This window comes from Palaemon carinicauda, chromosome 27, assembly GCF_036898095.1.
Source record: "Palaemon carinicauda isolate YSFRI2023 chromosome 27, ASM3689809v2, whole genome shotgun sequence".
NCBI lineage: Eukaryota > Metazoa > Arthropoda > Malacostraca > Decapoda > Palaemonidae > Palaemon > Palaemon carinicauda.
The window spans coordinates 24,455,731-24,474,071 of NC_090751.1; the positions used below are offsets into that span (position 1 = coordinate 24,455,731).

General features: G+C 35.2%; 1 protein-coding gene across 8 annotated transcripts in view; it reads right to left on the minus strand.

Moving 5' to 3' along the window:
- Smr (Smrter) overlaps window positions 1–18,341 on the minus strand; it is a 149,405-nt gene that overhangs the window by 42,452 nt on the left and 88,612 nt on the right. For 7 of the 8 annotated variants that reach the window (XM_068350875.1, XM_068350877.1, XM_068350880.1 and 4 more), the window contains exons 2-5: window positions 11,453–11,633; window positions 5,085–5,146; window positions 3,470–3,505; window positions 244–415 (exon numbers count right to left, since the gene is read on the minus strand). In XM_068350875.1, the coding sequence (XP_068206976.1) occupies window positions 244–415; window positions 3,470–3,505; window positions 5,085–5,146; window positions 11,453–11,633 (451 nt within the window). The remainder of the gene's footprint in view (window positions 1–243; window positions 416–3,469; window positions 3,506–5,084; window positions 5,147–11,452; window positions 11,634–18,341) is intronic. The other variant, XM_068350876.1, reaches the window with a different exon arrangement.

Sequence of the window (18,341 nt, forward strand, 5' to 3'; positions counted from 1 at the left end):
GGATGGATAGACTCTCATATATAGCTGTCAATTAATACAAACTTCAACAAGTTGGTATCAACCGATGAAAAAGACACATACTAAGTTGGAAGACAATCTTTTTTCATAAATTAACCCCCTTTTAAGTTGTACCATTTCTCTATAGTTCAATCGGCCATCCTTACAAAGTTGGTGATGTGAATTTACAAAGACTACATTTACTTTTTAAAGGCAAAAAGAGAGCTATTCATCTAGTCAACTAACCCGGCTGCTGTGGTTGTTGTCCGAGGTATCGATGACGAGGGGAGCTCGCGCATTGTCTTGCTTGTTAGGTTGGGAGAGCTTAATCCTTTTACTGGAGTCCATGGTGGTACTAACAGCTAACGGGTTACCGCCCACAACAGGCAGCATATCACGTCCGTGGGCTGCGTACGGCCTGAAAAGGTAAACACGGGTCAGTTGAACTACTATACTAATACACAAGGCTTTCCAGCAACTGGATAATTTCTCCGCCTTTCCCGGACGTGTCCTGTAGGAAAAGTGAAAAACAATACAGTAATGCCAAAGATCTTGGAAGTGGTGGTATGCTTATCAAAACAAAGGAACTTCCTATTCATGCAATAACTACTTCCCTTTAGTTTGACAGTAACACTGCCAAAGAAATTTACAAATCAGTGATAACCTTCTTGAATCTTGATCTATCTTATTCAAAATCTATTACTTAGAAGCCTTGCCACCCCCTTCCAAGATTCTATAGCACAACTATTGTTGCTGCAAAACAATACTGTAGTTCCCTGTAATAAGTGGAAACTACCTAACCATAACTTTGAACCCTGTGTTTCTAAATTACTCTATGTAGCATCATTGTAAACGAAAAAATGAAAATCATACTGAACACAAAAAAAAAAAAAAAATACTCCAAATTACAGATGTTTGAGTAGAGTAAAAAATATAAAATAAAAATAAAGTGATAAAAATTACAGACATATCAGTACTGAACTTTGATATTCAAAAGACAATAAAAGGCAGTGTGTGATAGAGGGTGATCTTGCTATTGTGAATAACTCCAAATACACATTCACTGTTTGAGTGCGGGAGGGAAAGCATTCAGATGGGAGAAGGGAACTGATGAAGAAACTCAAGGAAAGCACTGGTGGATTATAGACGAAAGCATATTCTATAGAACACCAAAAAAGTTAACTAATTTATATAAGACAAACTTAAAATAAGTATAAAATTTGCATCGGGAGAATGACAGTGCTTTATAGAATTATTAAGTATATTAATCTAGTGATTTTTCAGGACCTAAAAAAATAATTATAAAGTTGGTAACTGACATGATAATACTGTTAAATAAATTATGCTAGATTTCCCATCTCATTTTTTTTTTTAAATAATTGTGCTAACTTTTATTTTCAGAGCAAATTCTAAATTTCCTGTCTCAATTTTTTTTTAAGAATTGTGCTACCTTGATATTCTCAGTAAAAATATTTCTCTCATTTAAAAAAAATACCAAATTTTTCAATTTGCTATAATCCAATCTGTGTTCTCTTCAATATGACTAAAAAATTAACTTATGCTTGCTCCACTTATGATCTATTCACTTACAATATACAGTAACAACATCAACAAGAAATTAACTTCTAACACAGTATAACAAAGTGAATATAAACAGCTAATAGGCCAAAAGAAAATACACAATGCAATACACAAGAGACAAACACAATTACAGCATAAGAAAAGGAATAGACCACACAAAATCAAATGTACAGAAAAAGAATAAAGCAAAAACTAAAATAACCATAAAAAATTAACTATATGTAACACATTAGAAAGAGAGAACCATGTTTAATCAAGGCATTAATTTCAGTTTAATCATTGGAAGAACTCATGACAAGACATTCAACACTACAGTTTGCTGTATGCAATGGGTGTCCCACAACTTGTTATATTTAAAGTCCACAGATGCTTTTAAAGCAATGCTTTTTCCCTTCAAAACTCCCCAAATGGTGAGAAAGCTCCACTGCTGATAAAAAGCAGTGAAAATAGATTCAGCAGATCAATGAGAAAGAAATTTGGTTTTAAAAAATGTTACTTAAAACAATGGACATTACTTCAAGATGAACTTTAACACCACTCTCCTCCACATAACATCTATTCATTACACCTTAGATGATGCAAAAATATGGCAAACCAAAATTTAAGGTTCTGTGAGAACAATCTTATAAAGCAGTGCAGTAACTTTACACTGCATCTTTGCAGCCGTATCAACACTGTTACCTTAAACCACATTGAGTTGCGTAAGACTACAAGCAGGTAAATATTTAGTTGTCATATTTCTAAACTTTAAGGAAGCTTATCCAAATGATTTTGTTTATAGAGAGTGATAAAGGGATCCGAGTGAATTTGAAAAAGTTGGATGACTAAGTTGGAGGAGACCGCAGTTGACAGACCAGAAGTAAAATCAGAAGGCAATGGAGAGGAAGAGAAGGAAAAACAGAAAAGTTCAGTAGTTCCAAATGATAAAGAGTTTCACTCTTTCATATATAAAGGTGAAGTCATGAATACACACTGCTCAGCACCGAATCTCGTAACTACTACAGTACTTCCAATATATTTCAAATTTCAAGTAATGACAAAAGCCAATAAAAGTTCCACAAGGGGTTCCGCACATGGATGACTAGATATATATGGGGTAATGGAAAAATAGGGCCATCCAGATGACAAAATGTAATTCTTTAGGCCATTTTCATGAGTTTGAGACTCAGAAGGTGAGTTAAATGTCTCATGAAATAAAGAGTGAAACTGGGTGGTATGTAAAGTAGGTATTATACATATCAATGTAAATTAGGCGATACTCATTTCTAAATCAAGTCTGGTTAAAGTATTTTTTTTATAGCAATCTGTTCCATAAAACTTTCCAGTTCATATTCTCAGCTCCTTAACTACGTTTCCCTACAAATGCCTTTGGGAGGTTAAGTAACAATAGCGTACATGTCGACTACATACCTATCAACTGGCAATAAATTCTATTTCTATTCTGCTTTTTCTGACTTTCCCTTTGAGATTTTGATTTGTTTTGTAGATATAGATGTCCATGATTTTTCTTCCAATTACTAATCACTAATTACTTGATCTGCATCTTTGCCTCTCTTTGTTACATCACAAATACCATATATATTGCTCATATTACATATACTGTACAGTATATGGAGTACTTATAGCATTCATAATATATGTACTGCATATACTTACATATATGGAATAGTTTTGATAAACTGGGAAAAAATTAGAAGATAAAACAAATATAACAATCACCACAATGTAAATAAGAGAATAATAATAATAGTAATAACAATAAAACTATAGTCATAATAAAACAAGTATGCTAAAGGATAATTGTCTATGGTAAAGGGGAAAGAATGAAGGAATATATAGAAATCTATTTGTCAATTTTCATTATTATTATTTTCTTCGTTGTATCACATACCATAAGATATCAGCCCCTCCACCTCTCGCGTATGGCCTGCCGGAGGGAGGGTGGTACAGTTAGGAGAATGGATCTTTAGACCCACTGTTAATCAGAATCACAGCACACGTATCAACATAACGGTACACACCGTGCGCAACAAAAGGCACAATTGCACTATTCGAGAATCGCTCTGGACCAAATTTAACGTTAATTTCAACATTTTGTTGCTAACACAACAGTTTAACCTTTCAAAGACTGACTGGACTTCCATGAGCTGGAATTCAGGAAACATGCAATTTGCAATGCTGTATTGCGCACTGAATACTTGCACTAGGAAATATGTGCAAACTTTTCAAGATTTGAATATATATTTATAGTTTCAACTACAATTTAAGAACCATATTGTTAAAGTATCATACATAAAATAACTACTGTACAGGAATTCAGTTGTCTCTCTTGAAAAGAATGCACAGCGCTATGAAACAGCACATAAGCTGAATGTAGAGTGTAAGCTTATCAGTCTAAATCTATTGCTCTGTCTTTCTCAAATGGGTGAAGGCAGCATAAGTTCTGCTTATATGGTTACCTCTAAAATAAAAATTCTATCCCTTTATTTCTGTCAATATTTACACTTTCCTGGTTATTTATTCAACCCTATCTCTCAGATGAAATTTCTAATTACAAGAAAAAAATGCTTTTGGTTACAAAATAAATTCAAAATTTTGGAGGCTTTGAACCTTAGTAATTTCCTTAAGCAGCACTATACCCATACAAACCCCAACACTTTATATCAACATTAGTTTGCATAGAATATTTACGCTAACATGAAACATTGTTTTTGTGATAAATATATTACAAAACTGGAATATAAATTGTATTAAAATACTTCATAGATGTGCAAAGATCCCTACACTTGAAACATTATTCAACCAAAATTTCAAATCTATGATAAACCTGACAAATCTGATGGCATGTTGATCATGATGACCCATACTTTGCCCGGATGAACTTGGGTAGGAATCCATACAGTCTAACCAAATCGGCTAAATTTAAAAAGAATGCCGTGTCATACAAAAGTTACCAATACTTATCACCCAAATCATTCATGCTACTTTGTTTTTTTGTACTGTACCACTTTAACTGTTATCTCTATTTGATCCTAGATGAACAATGACAGAAAATATTCTTGCAAAAATTTTTTTTTTTTTTTTTGAAACATCCCATTCAAGACAAAACCAAAGCAACTGATCAGCTAAAATTTGCCAGCCAAAATACAGCACTACCTTAATCATCTATCCTCTTAACTAAATAGTACTTAACTAGCATGTAATGTCAACTGGCCTTCATATATTCCGAGCAACGTGAATTTCAACCATTTTGTTTACAATTCATAGCCTAAAATACCAGCATTATTTAGTGCCTAAATCAGCCCTACCCTACAATCCTAAGAGAGGCTAAGCCCTACAAGTTATAAGGCCCCATCTCTACAATTATAGGAAACACAACAATACAGTAAATACAGTAATCTCTCTTTGATCTTGGGACACAATATTCTTAGTGACAGGACAATTCAATCTTTCATAGACTCAGAACACAATGTCCTCCCACACTGAAATTGTTCGGCCCTTCTTACCCGTACGGTCCCAGAATGGTTGGTCTTCTTGGCCCGTGTGGAAGCATCACCGGACGGTCAGACTGCAATGAAATGTGAAACAATTTATCAATTTATCAATATTAATGCAACATTTGATAATCGGCATTCAACAATCTAATGATGATTAAAGGACATACAAAATTTTGAGAAAGGCCAGTCACATGAAGCACTAAAATAGTCTATCCTCTTTCTCAGGTAAATATTACTAAAAGTATAGAGAATAGAATACATGGGTACTTTTTTCAGCATTGGTGAATACTATAAAAATTTCTACTGGACAGTGGACCCCTTAATGAGCAGAACAAAAAATTAAGTAAATGGCATCTCAGAAACAAATCAATTATGCTAAGCCAAATAAGTTCCTATCAGTATTAGTGCCTTCCTTAAATGAGGAAACCTGTTCCCATAACTCTCTAAGAGCAACTGCTTCCCTATCCTGCAGTAATAGGAAACATGTAACATATGCCTGATCCTTTTTCAGCTATACAGGGCTATTTTCCTTTAGCTAAACCAAACTTAAATAAAAGCTAAATAATCATACTAGAAACAATTTTTTTTTTTTCATATGAGCCAATCAAGTACTAAAACTATTACTGTACTTGACTTTTTTATATATTTAACAAATATTTCTGCAATATCAGCAGTGTTTAAATGCAATGCTGTATGAATGTAAACCATAGTTCTAAATTCTGACTACTTCTATAGGTGCATCCCAACAAATTCAGAGCAGTACAGTATCTTATTCTATCGATAAGTCCTGGAGAAGTTCACATTATACTAAGTTGATTTATCCAGCAATGCATCAATAATTCTCAAATACGTATAGCAAAAATATTTTAGCAGAAAATTAAAGCTCATTATTGAGATTAAGAAAGAAGTACCATACAGCAATTATTTTGCTTGTAAAAGAGGAAAATTGTACAACTAAAGTACGAATCAGAACATGAAAACTATATAGACAATGAGCAATCTAATAAGTAACGCTTACTTTCAAAGGCCATAATACAAAAATTGTCAAGGGGATTATCTGTAATACATTACAAAAGAGTATGAACTACCACATGAATTATGAATTAAAGTCTGATAACAACGGACAATGCACAAAAAGATACAAACTCGTTCCTTTCTTAATTACACTAAGCATTGATTCAGTCTATCAAAAGGGGATTTCAATTGTATTGTTTCCTATCATATCTAACCTACACACTCTTCAGTGACTAAACATCAAATAGTTATTGTCTTCCATCACATGTTTTAGGCCTCTTATCATAATGAAACTAATCATAAAATCTTATCTGTCTCAAAGCTTTTTAGCCATGTTTTTAAATATTCACCTTTGCTTATATTACACATAAGGTAATGATTAAACATGTTGGAAATCTCAGTGAAGAAACTATTCCGAGAACAGCAGTTGGTTCGAAACACTAACAAATATAAACTCAGACTTGCAAAAACTAAATAACTAAATAAAAGTAATTTAAAAAAATCAAAAACAAAATTGTATAGACAAGTACCCAAAATGAGCATGTTGCTAAATATATTTCTACAGGAAAGAAATGAATGAACGTAAGGGATTTGGGAATAACTAGGTGCTAGGGCCAGAAAGATTAACAAATATAAATAAGCTTTAAAAGATGATTTGATTAGAAAAAAAAAAACACACATGAATACAGGATAGGGATATCCTGAAGCATTGGATGAATACTTGAAGGTAAAATTGTACCAGAATCATTGTTAGTGTCTTGGCCAAATATAAATCCTTCTATATTGACCAGCTTTAGCAAGGAAAATAGCATGAACTGATGAAGATTAACTATTTCATAATTCAAAGTACTGTAGTTTGATTACTGCCCCATTCTAGAACTTGTTTACTTTAGCATTGCTGGTATCTAGAAAGGGTTTCTTCCCAAGATACAATATACACTACCATATATATCCCATTTTACAGCTCAGTAACATTCTTTTAAAATTTACAGAGGTTGTTCCTCATTGACGATGGTACCATTACCATGTAGGTTAGTTCTGTGTTGTGTCAACGGTGTACTTTGCAGGTAAACACTATACATTAATGATGGAAACTGTAAGCACAGGATAGCATAAAATGTACTCTTACACCAAACAGAAGAAAAGGTGTGAAACACATACACCATAAAAGGCAGTTCTTCCTTAATCCTAGAAAATTTGATAGACCAACAGCTTGAGAATCTGGCATTACCAAGACAATTTTTCAATATTGTTGTCTTTCTCACAATACCCAATAGACAAGTGAGGGAAGGTAACCAAATTGAATAAAATGGTAAAAGGTCCGGCAATTTGAGTTATAAGAGAACAATGTACAGTAGTTGAATAGCGGTTGAAGTTAAGATTTAAAACCTAAAAAAAGTGACATAAAACAGTAAATTAAATAGCAATGAATCTGCCCCCTTTTTATAGGTATAGAGCGCGCAGAAGAAACACTATGTAGTGTTTAAAAAGATATGAAACCTGTACTTCACTGTCCAGAATGCATGAAATATCACACGAGGTTAGGCTGAAGATAAATAAAAGAAAGACGTTGATGATGAGAACGGAGTATGCAATGGAAGATGAAATATCATTGGAAGGTGAAGGGATTAGAGGTGGAATCATTTAAGTATTCAGGAACTATGATCTCCAATACAAGGTCTTTGGGAATTAGAATTTAGTGAAAGATTGAAAAAAAGCAAAGCAGACAATGGCTAGGTTAAGTAAAATTTGGAAATCAAATCGCCTGAAATTACATATAAAACTCTGACTACTGTATATATCAGTTTTGTGAGATCTGTGTTACTCTATGTACACGAGTCTTGTTATGACAATGAAACAATCTCCTATAGATTTAGTAGATTTGAGAACAAAGCCCTCAGAAGGATATTCGGAGTTAAATGGCAGGACAGGATTAGAAATGAAACTAAAAGAGATTACTCGTGTGCCATATGTGGATGAGATGATGATGAGGGGTAGATGGAGATGGTTTGGGCACACTCTTCACACTCCCCAAGAGAAATTAGTTCACCAAACGTCCAGCTGGGCTTCAGATGGCACTAGAAGAGTAGGAAGATCCAGGCCTACATGGCTGAGGACTATGAAGCACGAAGTAGGGGATGATGCCTGGCAAAATCTTACCAAGGCCCTTTGCATCAATAGGCGTAGGAGGAGATGATGATGATGTACTTCACTGTACAAAAATAGTATAATGTACTGAAAATAACTGAAGCTGGTTACATGAATTCTCAAGAAACATGCATACCGCAACATAAAACAAGGGGGCGAATAGTCTAATTCAGAAATACAAAACTAAGAAACTAATCTTTCTATATACCAAGGCACTTCCCCCAATTTTGGGGGGTAGCCGACACCAACAATGAAACAAAACAAAAAGGGGACCTCTACTCTCTATGTTCCTTCAGCCTAATCAGGGACTCAACCGAGTTCAGCTGGTACTGCTAGGGTGCCACAGCCCAACCTCCCACATTTCCACCACAGATGAAGCTTCATAATGCTGACTCCCCTACTGCTGCTTCCTCCGCGGTCATCTAAGGCCCCGGAGGAAGCAGCAGGGCCTACTGGAACTGAGTCACAATCGCTCGCCATTCATTCCCATTTCTAGCACGCTCTCTTGCCTCTCTCACATCTATCCTCCTATCACCCAGAGCTTTCTTCACACCATCCATCCACCCAAACCTCGGCCTTCCTCTTGTACTTCTCCCATCAACTCTTGCATTCATCACCTTCTTTAGCAGACAACCATTTTCCATTCTCTCAACATGGCCAAACCACCTCAACACATTCATATCCACACTAGCCGCTAACTCATTTCTTACACCCGTTCTCTCCCTCACCACTTCGTTCCTAACCCTATCTACTAGAGATACACCAGCCATACTCCTCAGACACTTCATCTCAAACACATTCAATTTCTGTCTCTCCATCACTTTCATTCCCCACGACTCCGATCCATACATCACAGTTGGTACAATCACTTTCTCATATAGAACTCTCTTTACATTCATGCCCAACCCTCTATTTTTTACTACTCCCTTAACTGCCCCCAAAACTTTGCAACCTTCATTCACTCTCTGACGTACATCTGCTTCCACTCCACCATTTGCTGCAACAATAGACCCCAAGTACTTAAACTGATCCACCTCCTCAAGTAACTCTCCATTCAACATGACATTCAACCTTGCACCACCTTCCCTTCTCGTACATCTCATAACCTTACTCTTACCCACATTAACTCTCAACTTCCTTCTCTCACACACCCTTCCAAATTCTGTCACTAGTCGGTCAAGCTTCTCTTCTGTGTCTGCTACCAGTACAGTATCATCCGCAAACAACAACTGATTTACCTCCCATTCATGGTCATTCTCGCCTACCAGTTTTAATCCTCGTCCAAGCACTCGAGCATTCACCTCTCTCACCACTCCATCAACATACAAGTTAAACAACCACGGCGACATCACACATCCCTGTCTCAGCCCCACTCTCACCGGAAACCAATCACTCACTTCATTTCCTATTCTAACACATGCTTTACTACCTTTGTATAAACTTTTCACTGCTTGCAACAACCTTCCACCAACTCCATATAACCTCATCACATCCCACATTGCTTCCCTATCAACTCTATCATATGCTTTCTCCAGATCCATAAACGCAACATACACCTCCTTACCTTTTGCTAAATATTTCTCGCATATCTGCCTAACGGTAAAAATCTGATTCATACAACCCCTACCTCTTCTAAAACCACCCTGTACTTCCAAGATTGCATTCTCTGTTTTATCCTTAATCCTATTAATCAGTACTCTACCATACACTTTTCCAACTACACTCAACAAACTAATACCTCTTGAATTACAACACTCATGCACATCTCCCTTACCCTTATATAGTGGTACAATACATGCACAAACCCAATCTACTGGTACCATTGACAACACAAAACACATATTAAACAATCTCACCAACCATTCAAGTACAGTCACACCCCCTTCCTTCAACATCTCAGCTTTCACACCGTCCATACCAGATGCTTTTCCTACTCTCGTTTCATCTAGTGCTCTCCTCACTTCCTCTATTGTTATCTCTCTCTCATTCTCATCTCCCATCACTGGCACCTCAACACCTGGAACAGCAGTTATATTTGCCTCCCTATTATCCTCAACTTCAGCAAACTTTCAAAATATTCCGCCCATCTTTTCCTTGCCTCCTCTCCTTTTAACAACCTTCCATTTCCATCTTTCACTGTCTCTTCAATTTTTGCGCCAGCCTTCCTTACTCTCTTCACTTCTTTCCAAAACTTCTTCTTATTCTCTTCATATGACTGACCCAATCCCTGACCCCACCTCAGGTCAGCTGCCCTCTTTGCCTCACGTACCTTGCGCTTTACTTCCACCTTTTTCTCTCTATATTTTTTTATATTTAATACTGAGCACTTATATAAAAACTAATTTGACAGATTTCAAATTTGGACCTCTTAAAAGGCCACCAGAGCCTTTAGTTTTACTTTGAAATATTCTTTTGTCAAGCCAGCTCCTATAACTATGTTCTGAACTCGTTTATAGAGCACTAATAATAGCAATTAATGTGTACGAGGTTGTCCTCTGGGGCTTGACAGAAGTCACTGAGGAATTCAAACCCTCACTGAAAAAGGAACTCTGCACCCTCAACCATAAATCTGCCAGCACTTTTTTGAATAACCAGGCTCCAAAAATCCGCAAGGACTTATTTGAATAACCCGAGTTCTTCAAGCTGCAAGGACTAATTTGAGTAACTGGAGCCCAAGAAGGCTGCAAGGACTTACTTGAACAACCAATCCAAAAAGCTGCAAGGATTTATTTGAATAACCTGAGTCCTTTGAGCTGAAAGGATTTATTTGAATAACCTGAGTTCTTTGAGCTGCAAGGATTTATTTGAATAACCAGGCCAAAAAGCTGCAAAGATTTATTTGAATAACCTAAGTCCTTTGAGCTGCAAGGATTTATTTGAATAACCTGAGTCCTTTGAGCTGCAAGGATTTATTTGAATAACCAGGCCAAAAAGCTGCAAGGACATATTTGAATAACCTGAGTCCCTGAAGCTCTAAGGACTTGCAACATTTAAATAACCAGAGGCCATAGGCTGAAAGAAGGGTCCTAAAAGTTCCAAGGACTTATTTGAATAACTGGAGACCAAAAAGCTGCAAGGACTTGTTTGAATAACCAGTCCACTGAGGTTAAGACTTCCTTGAATAACTAGAGTCGTTTTCTTGTTGGGAGGCCAAGGCCATACATGAACACATTGAATACTAGGGTAACTGTACATTTCATTCAGTAATGAATTACCGCTGGTCTGATGTAGTGATGTTCCCGTGGGTATAGGTAAGGTGGTTGCTGCATGTATCGGCCACCACCACCTCCGCTCACATGAGTTTCCCCAGCGGCCGGGTACGCCGCGTACCCACCAGCACCAGCCCTCGAACCCATGGGTGGTGATATGGGCGTCTTATACGGTGAACCTTCGTGCCTGCAAATAAGAGGAAAAATTAATTCAATGGTAAATGAGCTAGTAATAATAATAATAATAATAATAATAATAATAATAATAATAATAATAATAATAATAATAATAATAATAATACTGTACTATTCTTAATAATAGATACTGATGTTATAGACTTCTTAGAAGAATAAGTGCCTTCTATTTCCTTCAATATTAAAAAATACTTATTTATATTATGAATGGAAAAAAATTCAATGAAAGACAGTACAAAGAAATGACATAGGCAGTAAATAATGCTGTTTATGCTCATTTCACTCTTAATAAAAACATCACCCATACTTTTAAGGGCACCAAATATAATAATAGTTTAATCAGAATTAGTTCAGCGATATTATTTCTTGTTAACGTTATACTGAACATCATTAAAATAGTAACTAATTCTAAATAGACAATTTAGGAAGACATTAATATAAACACAACATCATTACTAAACATTACACCTTTTCCACCTTTCACTGGCACCTTGCCTTTTATATTACAGAAATGTAGTAATCTCAGTTAAGCCCAACAATCCACACAATTTTGAAATCAAACCAAAAAGCTGTAGTCGATTTCCTACCCTTGTAATAGGATGGATAGGTTCCACATGGCTATTATTCAGCGCCACTGTTCCACCATCAAGGGAGTAAAGACACTGAACACCAAGAGGAAGACAGCAATATGGAACACAGGTAAACTTCGTATTTCGAAGTCTCAGATTAACTGGACGTTTAAATAACTTTTGCTTATTAACTTCATACTAGAATGTTTTCTTAAAATCTTCGCTTCAGAGCAAAGAAGGAATAAACCAAATACATAATCGTCTAAGTTAATCAATCAACAGAAGCAGCTGTTGCATATCTACAGGGTCATTTCTTTTTGAATAGTCAGCATTAAATCAAAGCCAGACATCACATTAAGTCGAAAGTGACTAATGTAAAATGGTGGTTACGATGATTAAGGGTAATTTCATACAATTTATATAAATATTTTTAGTTTTGAAAAAGAAATAACCTAAAATATATGGATCGTTTAAATAATATAACACAAAATGGAAAAATAACACAAAATGAACAGATTTCAGGTTGATAAATCCGGGTTACAGAAATGACCACCATATCATGTTATCTTTGAAACTGCACAAACAGCATTTTCCTTATCAAATTGTGGTTGCAGCTTGCCCATCATTATTATCAAAGTATATGCATAGAGAGCATATTTATTCAATTAAGGATCAATCATCCAAATATGTCTTATCACAGCACCTATTAACTTTGGGTATTTTTTCTTATTAATTCTACTCGATTTAACATAGCTTATTTTGTTAAATATATTCTGAAACTTGTTAGCTATCTGCATAGAAGCTTTAAAGCTACCTACCGTGAAATATAGAGCTAACACTTAAAATATAAATGGAAAAAGTCCACCCTTAAATTTTACAAATACCTACACAGCGCTGTATACTGGATCAGTCACAAAATAACCATGTTACACATTAGAATTGTTCTAACCTGGAAACCACGATCTACTGTAAAACATCGCCGTATAAATCAACCAATAATAATTATCCACTGAAACACTAGCTAACTCCTAAGTAGAGTATACACAAATAAAATCAGAAACCTCAGAGAAGTTATGTGCATTCTCCTTAGACTTTTTTCCATATAAACTCAAACCCATACAGACTATATAGAGAAATTATTTTCAATAATTACCGAATTCACATTACATCATTCTTGTTTAATCTGGCTTCATTTTGCAATAACATACTGTATTAATAATGTTCATAAAAAATCGCTAAAGACTTCCTGAAACTCATGTGTAGTTCCCGTGGACTTTTTCAACATTCCCGAGTGCTGCCGTGTACATTTTTTGTAATGTCTTATAAAATTACCTTTCTATCATCGTATAAAATGGAATTTCTTTACATTCTTGTACAATATATATTCATTTAGTACACAGTGGAACTTGCTACACACGTGGTCTATGTTATCAACTTCCCTGAAGGCAAACTCTGGAGGTATGTGCAATTCCCGTGGATTTTTTTTAACCCTGGCTAGTTTTTCGTTTGACAAGATGCGTCATTTTCAAGTAATTTTACCTAAAAATTCTACTGGCTTATTTTTTTATACAATATATATATATATATATATATATATATATATATATATATATATATATATATATATATATATATATATATATATATATATATATATATGCATGTATGTATGGTGACTAAAAAATCACATGATCAAAACACCATACTTGTGCAATGACAAAACAAAAACCATACTAAAAAAATATTGATCAGCAAAAGTACTTCCAAACTACTAATACCTGTCAGAGAAAACATTATTGCAATCAAATAAGAGGCCGGTAAATATCGCAGGTGATAAATAACAGTGTATAAAATCCATGAAGGCAAATAGGAATTCGCGATCAATAAGACATTAGCCCGTAAAACCACTCACACCTCCAAGGACCTTGCGTTGCAAAGGTCACGGTCTCCAAGTTGATGAATTAACCCTGGCGACCTCGTGATGCCAATAAACTTCACGGATTTGTGAACTGATTTGAGTTGTGGTGGCAAATTGAAACTTATCTGTCTGGCGTTCTACCGGACTGGGATTCAGCTTATGCGCAAATTTAATAGTTTCTTGCAGTGTCTGTAACCTTGCTATCCTTGTGAGCTAAGGATGAGGGGTTTGGGAGAGCCTATAGGTTTACCTGCTGAGTCAACAGCAACCATTGCCTGGTCCTCCTTGGTCATATATATATATATATATATATATATATATATATATATATATATATATATATATATATATATATATATATATATATATATATATATATATATACACACAATATATATATATATATATATATATATATATATATATATATATATATACACACAATATATATATATATATATATATATATATATATATATATATATATATATATATATATTAAGGCATTTTCCTGCTAGCTAAGGCATTGTCTCTGCCATTCATGAGAGGCTTTTAAACCTTTAAGGAACAGTGCCCCAAACAGAAACAAATAGCTAGTATTGTGGGGTTATATTGTTGGAGTTTGGTTGGACATACAAGCAAATATAACAGTTGCTAAAATTATTTCTGCCTGTCCTTGGAATAGGACAGAAAAGTTTCTGAACCCCAAGCGTTTGGTACAGTTAAAACTAGAAACAAGGTGTCACATGAAAACTGGAAAAAAACAGTTTTTTAATTACAATACAGGCAAAAACTCACTTGCACGAATTCTGACTAAAGTGAATCATTTTTGTATGATTATAGTACGACCACCGTAAAGAAAAACATTGGAAATTCATAAAACATGTATGAACACACTTTCCATGTTCATTGTCAAAGTTCCGACTCCAATATTGACTCACGAAACATCGTGTACCTTAAACACGAAGATCTGACTAGCGTACTGTAATCAAAAATGAAATTATGGTTTTGTCTAACGAAAAGCTACGTCGCACAAGTTTGAAATTGAACATGAAGGCTAGATTTGAAGAACAATACTTCAAAACCCATTTGCACTAAGTTATCAATTACCTATTAATAGGATACGTGCAATGATCAAAAGGCACTGACATTGACAAGTAGGATAATTAAATTACTAAAAATGAATAAATATACACAAGAAACGTTACTACTAATTTACTAAGTTATTAATTGTGGAAGTAAATATTTCACGAATAGCAAAAAAAAAAAAAGGAAATTGAGGATTGGACATTTATAAAAACAAATTGTATAGGCATGGGAATAACGGAGTGACTAAATCTTTAAATCAAGTTTTGAGTTGCACCACAAGGAAATAAAATATAAATTCAAATACTGAAAGATAAAAAAAAAACAAGAAAATAATCACAATACCATGGGGAAAAAAACGATAAAAGGAGAATACAACGACATACTAGTAAGATAATGCATTGGATGTAAATTATAAATAATAAACTTCCATAAGATCATAACGTTTTAATGCATTTAAACATCACAAACCAAGGCTCCGTTACCTCTCAACGCAAAAAAGAAATTCGCACTTTAAGATTTTATTTGGAAACAGGAATATAACACCCAACGTAATCATGAGGAATACAAATAAATTCAAATTTCCACCAACATGAAGAGGTAAATATATAAAATTTTCATATATATATATATATATATATATACATGGTTTTACAGATTTTAAAATTTTTGATTTAAAAGTTCTAAAGTAGGTAGATACGACTGGATCAAATTTCACAGAGGCCCTTTGCGTCAACAGGAGTAGGACATGATGATGATGGTGATGATATCTAGTTTATTTATGATTTAGTAATTAAATCATTATTGTAGCAAGAAGTCTAATTGCTCTTCCCTGGAGCCAGCCAAGACCTGGGGCAAACGACCTACTGTTGACAACTACATAATACACAACCAAATCCATATTATATATATATATATATATATATGTATGTATATATATATATATATATATACATACATACATATATATATATATATATATTAGGGCAAACGACAAACTGTTGACAGCTACATAATACACAACCATCTATCTATCTATCTATATATATATATATATATATATCAATTTCCATCCCTCCCAGACCACCGCCAAACCCAAAAGCATAGACACGACAGAAGTCAACAAATCATTTGAACATAATCCGCGGAAGGCTCTTTAAAGGGTCCACTTCGGTACAGAAATGCAGATTTCTCCCTTTAAAGACCCATTCCCAACAAACACACGCACGTACAGTCTCTGCAACACACAAAGGAACATACCATTCACTGGCAATGTATACATACTCGTGTACACATACAGGTTTGTATATCTGTATATGCATGTATATACTGCCAGGGGTAAGCTGTGCGGTACTAACAAAAAACGGCAGATGGTAACCAACAGCTGAGAGAGAGAGAGAGAGAGAGAGAGAGAGAGAGAGGATGAACATGGCTGCTTTATAGAGGGGTACAACCGGACAAGACGATAATCAATACCGTGGCTGCTGCTGCTCCTCCACCTGCTACCACTGCTGCTGCTAATGATGATGGGGGGAAGGGAGAGAAAAGGGGGAAGGGGAGAGAAGACGGGAAGGGAGAGGAGCAATGGGAGGGGGAGATGTGGGGGAAGAGGAGAGAAGAGGGGAAGGGAGAGGAGCAATGGGAGGGGGAGATGTGGGGGAAGAGGGAGGGGAAGGAGGGAAGTGGAGGGTGGAGAGGAATAGGAAAGCGGTGCAGTGGTGGGTTAACACATGAAGTGGCGTAGTGGTGAATGTTAGAGAGAGAGAGAGAGAGAGAGAGAGAGAGAGAGAGAGAACAAAAGCACCTGTACCTACGATGGGGTGAATAAACTGAGATATAGAATTTATGACCATCTACTTTGCACGATTTATATTTTCGATAACTCGTGTGATAAAATATTCTCTCTCTCTCTCTCTCTCTCTCTCTCTCTCTCTCTCTCTCTCTCAGATATATTTCAGACCCAAATTGTATTAAAAACAATATAACGATGTAAATCTACAAAAAACAGCTGCGCTCCAACATTACCATAAACTATTGGGACAGTAATATCCCGCAATTGTTTCTGTGCACCCTTTAATAAATAAATAAACAAAATAAATACGAACCGTAATTCACGAACATAGCAAAGAATTAATACAATGAAGAGAACCACATAAATACATGATAATCACTAAAATAAAATGTCTAAAAATTTGAAATCCGGATTCTGTGTGAGCGAACAATGGAATCTGAATCGACTGCTAATGCACTGTAATATATTTATCCTTGCTGGAGAGAGAGAGAGAGAGAGAGAGAGAGAGAGAGAGAGAGAGAATCCCTTGATGCATTCCACTCAACACCTGTAACAAAGTCTTTATAATCTACATCTTTATGAAATCTCTTTTAATAAAAATAAAACATTCTATGAAATGAAAAAGTTAAATTTGTTAAGAAAAACGACAAAAAAACCTATAGAAGAAATAACCAAAGAGCTTAAATTGTGGTTTCGTAAGATATTAAAAAAAAATAAAAATAAAAAAAGCAATTTTTGACATTTCTATCAAAATTGTAGCCGTCACCAGCGTGAATTGAACCACGGTCAAGCTCTGAAAACCTTCACGAACACCTTCATTAAAGAGAGAGAGAGAGAGAGAGAGAGAGAGAGAGAGAGAGAGAGAGACCTACACGAGTCTCTTTAAAATAGACCGCATCTCCACTGGTCTCTTTAAACTACGACAATATCTTCATCAACGAATTCTAATACGAACATATTTCCTCAGTAAACATAACCTTCCTCAAGCCAGTCCCTTTAATAAAGACCAAATCTTTACGAAACCTCCTTAGAAAGAAATCTCCTTCAGAACAGGATACCTTCCAACACTGACTGACTTGTGCCGAGTGCGACGGCACGGAAAACCCAAGAATGGTCGTACATGAAGTCGAAATACAATACATTAGCTTAAATAACAGGATTTAAAATAATGACGAAGAAGTAACAGTCAGTTTCGCAAAATCAGTCCAAACATAAATCACCTTAGATTGTCACAGACGGCATTGGTGGGGAAATAAAGAGAGACACTTTCTTTAAGTCATCGACAGAAATCTGCCATTTTGCTGACACGATGAAGCTCACAAGGAACCCCAAACC